This window comes from Notolepis coatsorum, assembly GCF_963971535.1.
Source record: "Notolepis coatsorum genome assembly, chromosome: 16".
Classification (NCBI taxonomy): Eukaryota; Metazoa; Chordata; class Actinopteri; order Aulopiformes; family Paralepididae; genus Notolepis; species Notolepis coatsorum.
In genome coordinates, this window is record NC_140180.1 from 11464413 (window position 1) to 11472098 (window position 7686).

General features: G+C 43.2%; 1 protein-coding gene across 1 annotated transcript in view; it reads right to left on the reverse strand.

The window, feature by feature from the left end:
• LOC311242881 (C-terminal-binding protein 1) overlaps nt 1-7686 on the reverse strand; it is a gene marked incomplete at its 3' end in the record, with an annotated part of 63842 nt that overhangs the window by 20738 nt on the left and 35418 nt on the right. Inside the window, exon 2 of the mRNA XM_084331946.1 lies at nt 537-691. Coding sequence (XP_084188072.1) covers nt 537-691 — 155 coding nt within the window. The remainder of the gene's footprint in view (nt 1-536; nt 692-7686) is intronic.

A 7686-nucleotide genomic window follows, 5' to 3' on the forward strand; every position in this document is an offset into this window, starting at 1 on the left:
TTTATAAATTTTTATTATTTTATTAATTATTAATGTCCGCCTTGTTTCGAACTGGTTAAGCTTAGGCCCTCTTTCGAACTGGTTAAGGTTAGAGTTTGGAATCAGGGCTGGTGGTCTAAAATGTTCAATCAATCAATCAATCAATCAAAGCGGGGAACATATGACCCGGGGAACATAGACATGCTCCCGTCCATTTGACCGTTGGACTTGGGATGATTAACTGGCTCGTTTTAAGAACATTTGTGAATTATAAGAAGACGGTCTCTCTGGTAAGCAGGAGACGCTGCTACCGAGATGTGGATCCTCGGTTTCACCCAGGACCAAAACTGTGTAAACAATATAATTAACTCTGAATATAACAACAGTGCAGGTGAGGGTCTGTGTTCTCTATCGTTTATGTTATACGTTACAATAAATATAGGCAATAAAGAGTGTGTGTGTGTGTGTGTGTGTGTGTGTGTTAGCTACCTTCTCGTGGATCTCCTGTGTGGACTGGGTGTGTGTGTGTGTGTGTGTGTGTGTGTGTGTGTGTGTACCTTCTCGTGGATCTCCTGGGTGGACTGGGCGTCGCAGAAGGCCACGGTGGCCACGTCCTTGAGGATGGGCATCTCCACCGTGCAGTCGCGCCCGTCCAGCAGGGCCACCAGGGGGCGTGGGTGCATCGGCCCGTTCATGATGGGCGGTCGGATGCCTGCACACACACACATTTTAAATATTTAACTTAAATCTGCCATTAAATGCATCGACATATCTAGGGCTGTCTTAAATACTTCGAAGCGTCGTTCGATGGGCTTCGAATGGGAAAATAAAATTTGAATATATATAAAAAACCTTTTTTTTCTTTTTTTAATCAATTTCTTTTTTATTAAATTTTTTTTTTGTATCCCCCCTCCCACCTGCAAAATCTTGCGCCTCCAATGCAACGAACGAAGGTTGCAACATAATTATGTAATGTAATGTTGTTGGCTGTGTAACGGAGAGCAGCCGCCCAGGGAGCGCATTCGACTCATTATTCATTTAATTAATTAATCCAATCCACTTTATTTATAGAGCACATTTAAAAACAACAAAGTTGACCAAAGTGCTGTACAAGTCCCCAACATAAGATACATTTTTTTTGTATATAAAATAAAATAAGAATATAATTTATTTTATTTTATTTAAATTCTTTCCCGAAGCTTCGATTGCCATAAAAAGCTTCGAAGGTCAGCCCTACACACAGGGCCGCCTCAAGGGGTGTGCAAGCAGTGCGGTCGCACAGGGCCTCGCGGGGAGGGGGGCCTCGCGAGAAGAAAAAAAAAATAAGAAAAGATTTTTTTTTTTTTATATAAAAAATAAAATAAATCACTTTCCATCACAGACCTAAAATCTAGTTTTGCTTACATGCTTATATATTTCACATTAGACACGTTTGTAGAATGTGTCTGACTTGTTCCGGGCTCTGCAGATATACTATTGGAGCTCTGCGGCTCTGCAGATACACTATTGGAGCTCTGCGGCTCTGCAAATATACTATTGGTTTCAACGAGGGTAGGGGTTACATAACTTACAGGTACGGGGTCTGACTATTCGGCGATATCCACGGGAGCGCTGTGCAGCATCGGAGCAGAAGAAATAACGCAGCGTGCCATAAGCTTATCAATACCAAGTATAGTGATTAGGTTATGCCAAGACAAAGAGGACGTTCGGCAGATGGACTGAAGATGAAAGTTAGAAAGTTCAGTCAGGCTAGCCATGTCGGCTTAGCTAAAGGCAGGGACAGCTAACTAGCGTTAGCTACGTTATCGAGTGCTAACGTGTGGCAGATAAACTAGGAACAGACTCCCAAGTTAATCCCAACGGGGGGGACAATATGGACTGCTGAACTTTGTCATCTCCACGGTTGTCGCCTTCCTCTTGGATACAGGTGCATTGCCACTGAGCCTCGGGCAGCGCTATTATTTAAGAATATGTTGACTGTATGCCCAGCCTCAGGCAGCGCTATTATTTAAGAATATGTTGACTGTATGCCCAGCCTCGGGCAGCGCTATTATTTAAGAATACGTTGACTGTATCATATGCCCAGCCTCTGGCAGTGCTATTATTTAAGAATACGTTGACTGTATCATATGCCCAGCCTCGGGCAGCGCTATTATTTAAGAATATGTTGACTGTATGCCCAGCCTCGTACAGTGCTATTATTTAAGAATACGTTGACTGTATGCAAAAAAAATTAAGAAAATAAAAAATTATATTACTTTTTTATTTTTATTACCTTTAGGGGGGGGGGGGGGGGCTCGCGTTTAAATCTCGCACAGGGCCTCGCATTTCTCCCAGACGGCACTTCCTACACATATCATGGTTTTGGCTCAACATGGCTCAAAAGTGGTTAGTACTGTTGCCTCGCAGCTAGAATGTCCTGGGTTCAGACCCCAGCAGGGCCTTTCTGTGTGGAGTTTGTACGTTCTCCCTGTGTTTGCTTTGATTGATTGATTGATTTTTATTGTGGAGTAAAAGACAGCATCCAAGGGATAAAAACATGAGAAAGTGCAAGCACTTATTTCCATCATGGTCCCTGATTTTGGACATGGACAGACATCATAAAACATAGAGCATCATAATAAAATATAATAAAACATAGAGCATCATAATAAAACATAGATCATCATAATAAAAAACAGCATCATAATAAAACATATAGCAACCCCATAAAAAACACTCCCTACCCTCTCCTTCCTAGACGTGGCTAATTCTATACTTCACTGGCTAGCCATTTCTTTGTGGCACGTCTAAAGCTTCCCCCCTCTTCGATGTTTTTCAGGGCCACTGGAAGCTTGTTCCACTCCAGTGCTGCAGAATATAAAAAAGTATTTGTGCCCATTAGTGAGTTACATTTTGGCAGAATAAAATCCGTACTGCTCCTTCTAGTGGAGTATGAATGATTGTCACGGAATCGATTAAAATAATTGGATAGATATTTCTGACCTGTATTTTGAACCATATTGTGTGTGAGACCTAATTTGATGTGAGACCTTTTATTGACGGGAAGCCAGTTTAGTTGCCTGAAGAAAGTTGGCCCTAGGTGAGTGCGTGGAGGTAGCTTAAGGAATACTCTCATTAATTTGTTTTGAGCTGTCTGAAGTTTGTTTTTTTGGGTTTCCTCCCACACTAAAAAGACTGGAGTTGGTCTCTTGACCAAGGTACTGGCATTACAACTGGAGTTGGTCTCTTGACCAAGGTACTGTCATTACAACTGGAGTTGGTCTCTTGACCAAGGTACTGACATTACAACTGGAGTTGGTCCCTTGACCAAGGTACTGACATTACAACTGGAGTTGGTCTCTTGACCAAGGTACTGACATTACAACTGGAGTTGGTCTCTTGACCAAGGTACTGACACTACAACTGGAGTTGGTCTCTTGACCAAGGTACTGACATTACAACTGGAGTTGGTCTCTTGACCAAGGTACTGACATTACAACTGGAGTTGGTCTCTTGACCAAGGTACTGACATTACAACTGGAGTTGGTCTCTTGACCAAGGTACTGACATTACAACTGGAGTTGGTCTCTTGACCAAGGTACTGATATTACAACTGGAGTTAGTCTCTTGACCAAGGTGCTGCATTACAACTAGAGTTGGTCTCTTGACCAAGGTACTGGCATTACAACTGGAGTTGGTCTCTTGACCGAGGTACTGACATTACAACTGGAGTTGGTCTCTTGACCAAAGTACTGACATTACAACTGGAGTTGGGTTCTTGACCAAGGTACTGGTCATTACAACTAGAGTTGGTCTCTTGACCAAGGTAATGGTCAGTACAACTGGAGTTGGTCTCTTGACCAAGGTACTGATATTACAACTGGAGTTGGGTTCTTGACCAAGGTACTGGTCATTACAACTGGAGTTGGTCTCTTGACCAAGGTACTGGTCATTACAACTGGAGTTGGTCTCTTGACCAAGGTACTGGTCATTACAACTAGAGTTGGTCCCTTGACCAAGGTACTGGTCATTACAACTGGAGTTGGTCCCTTGACTCGAGGTACTACTGACATTACAACTGGAGTTGGTCCCTTGACCAAGGTACTGACATTACAACTGGAGTTGGTCTCTTGACCAAGGTACTGGTCATTACAACTGGAGTTGGTCCCTTGACCAAGGTACTGACATTACAACTGGAGTTGGTCCCTTGACCAAGGTACTGGTCATTACAACTGGAGTTGGTCCCTTGATCAAGGTACTGACACTACAACTGGAGTTGGTCTCTTGACCAAGGTACTGACATTACAACTGGAGTTGGTCTCTTGACCAAGGTACTGGTCATTACAACTAGAGTTGGTCCCTTGACCAAGTTACTGACATTACAACTGGAGTTGGTCCCTTGACCAAGGTACTGGTCATTACAACTGGAGTTGGTCCCTTGATCAAGGTACTGACACTACAACTGGAGTTGGTCTCTTGACCAAGGTACTGACACTACAACTGGAGTTGGTCCCTTGACCAAGGTACTGACATTACAACTAGAGTTGGTCTCTTGACCAAGGTACTGACATTACAACTGGAGTTGGTCTCTTGACCAAGGTACTGACATTACAACTGGATTGATTGATTGATTGAAAACTTTATTAACAGATTGCAGAATGGGTACAGACTAGTACAGTACAGCTCAATACATACAATTGTTAAGGGGATGCAGACCAGAGAAAGACTTTCGTCTTGTTTACATCAGGGTCCCCCATTTTCAATTAATCGTAACATATATGACATACATGACATACAGATAGACAGTACTGCTACATCTATACATTTATGACATACCAGATTTGCAAATACAGTACTGTTTGTGATACAAAAAGAGTCCAGAAAAAAAAAGTATATACATTTGATGTAGAAACTGTACATTGGATTGGGTAGGTGGGGGGGGGGGGGGACTGTACATTTGAGGTGGTTGGGTGGGTGGGGGTTGGGTAGGAGTGGGCGGGGGGGGGGGGTTGGGTAGGAGGGGTGGGTGGGGGACACTGTACAACTGTACAAACAAAACTGTACATTGGAATATTGACAAGACCATACTTGGTAATTTACTGTACATTGGAGGGGGTTGTGTTCGGACATTTACAGGGGCCAGTTTCGAGTTGCAGTCTCCCGTAGGTGTTTTTTGAGAGTGTTTTTGAAAGTGGGTAGTGATTCACATTCCTTTACAGCTTTGGGTAGGGCGTTCCACATTGATGTGGCATAATTGCGAAACGTGTTTAGTCCCTTGTTTGAGCCGAATCTGGGTTTAACATGATTTGTGGAGCTCCCTCTGGTGTTGTGATCGTGGTATTCACTGACCTTTGGGAAGTATTTTGACATGTACATGGGTACCTTGGAGTTGGTCTCTTGACCAAGGTACTGACATTACAACTGGAGTTGGTCTCTTGACCAAGGTACTGACATTACAACTGGAGTTGGTCTCTTGACCAAGGTACTGACATTACAACTGGAGTTGGTCTCTTGACCAAGGTACTGACATTACAACTGGAGTTGGTCTCTTGACCAAGGTACTGACATTACAACCGGAGTTGGTCTCTTGACCAAGGTACTGACACTACAACTGGAGTTGGTCTCTTGACCAAGGTACTGACATTACAACTGGAGTTGGTCTCTTGACCAAGGTACTGACATTACAACCGGAGTTGGTCTCTTGACCAAGGTACTGACACTACAACTGGAGTTGGTCTCTTGACCAAGGTACTGACACTACAACCAGCGTTGGTCCCCGGGCGCCACATTGTGTGGCTGAACCACTGCTCCTCAATAGTCAGGACGGGTCAAATGCAGAGGATGAATTTCTTCCAAGGTTTAATAAAAGGTACAACTCGACTTTAACAAGGACACGTAATGATACAATGAGCATGACCTGTCACTCCGACCACACGGCATGGCTACCTACTGTATTACAGCAGACAATTAACATCATCTTTAAGAGGCCTGGCTGTGTTTAAAAGACACTAACCACAGATGAACACAGGCCTCACGCACACATAATGCACTAATCTGCACTATATATACATTGTTTTCACACAAACACTAGAGAGCATTAAGAAAGAGACACACTGACAGAACGAGAGAGAGAGAAACATAACTAGAGAGAGAGACAGAGACAGAAACATAACTAGAGAGAGAGAGAGAGAGACAGAGAGAGAGAGACAGAGAGAGAGAGACAGAGAGAGAGAGACAGAGACAGAGAGAGAGAGAGAGATGGAGACAGAGAGAGAATGAGAGGGAAACATTTAGAGAGAGAGAGAGAGACTGCGATGGAGAGAGAGAGAGAGAGAGAGAGAGAGAGAGAGAGAGAGAGAGACGGAGAGAGAGAATGAGAGGGAAACATAACTAGAGAGAGAGCGTGAGAGACGGAGAGAGAGGGAAACAGGAGAGTATAACATCACAGTCAGAGTCTGAGATTGCAATAAAGCCTGTATTTATAAACAGCTATGATGAGTTATGATGAGTTATGGCAGCTTGGCCAGCATGACAACCTGTTGACAGTCAGATGAGAAGCTGTTGACAAGTCACTGGCACACGACACACCAGGGTGTGAAGAGGCTACAACAATGGACTATCAACATAAAGTGCTACTGATGTGGATCCTCGGTTTCATCCAAGTCCTACAGAAACCTCAGATCTCCAGGTCCTACAGAAACTTCAGATCTCCACCCCCTACAGAAACATCAGGTCTCCAGGTCCTACAGAACCCTCAGATCTCCAGGTCCTACAGAAACCTCAGATCTCCAGGTCCTACAGAAACCTCAAATCTCCAGGTCCTACAGAAACCTCAGATCTCCAGGTCCTACAGAAACCTCAGGTCTACAGAAACCTCAGGTCTCCAGGTCCTACAGAAACCTCAGATCTCCAGGTCCTACAGAAACCTCAGATCTCCAGGTCCTACAGAAACCTCAGGTCTCCAGGTCCTACACAGAAACCTCATATCATCCAGGTCCTACCGAAACCTCAGATCTCCAGGTCCTACAGAAACCTCAGGTCTCCAGGTCCTACACAGAAACTTCAGATCATCCAGGTCCTACAGAAACCTCAGATCTCCAGGTCCTACAGAATCCTCAGATCTACAGAAACCTCAGATCTCCAAATAATTCTGCTGTTCAGACACAAAGAATTTGAAATAATGGACAAATACTGGGTCTCTATTAGAGGACTGAATCCCTTCTCCATACCTGATCTAACCACCTGTCACGCCTGCCTTCTGGTGCATCCATCCATCTATAGTATCTGTATGAACCTATCCACCTATCTATCTATCTTCATGTTGACTCACCCACACATCTTTCTGTTTATCTGTTGACAGCCCCTCCCCCTTTCTTGTATTGTACCTCATTTTACTCTGTATTGTATATTGTATATGTATATTGACTGAACATTCCTTTACTCACTTTTTATTTACTTCTTAATTACTTTTTTTTTTTTTTTTTTTTTTACTTACTTTCTTTTTACTGTATGTAGAGCACACTCTCAGGGGCTCATACAGAAAAGCATTTCATCATAAAGTATTCTGTATTTTTGTTGTGACAAATAATAAACAAACTTGAAACTTGCCTGTTGTTCTATATGTCAATGATCTGTTATCATAGTTCTCACTGCAGAAATACACACACATGATCATGTACCCACCGCTAAACTCAGCCCAGTATTACATGAATACATTTAGATTTT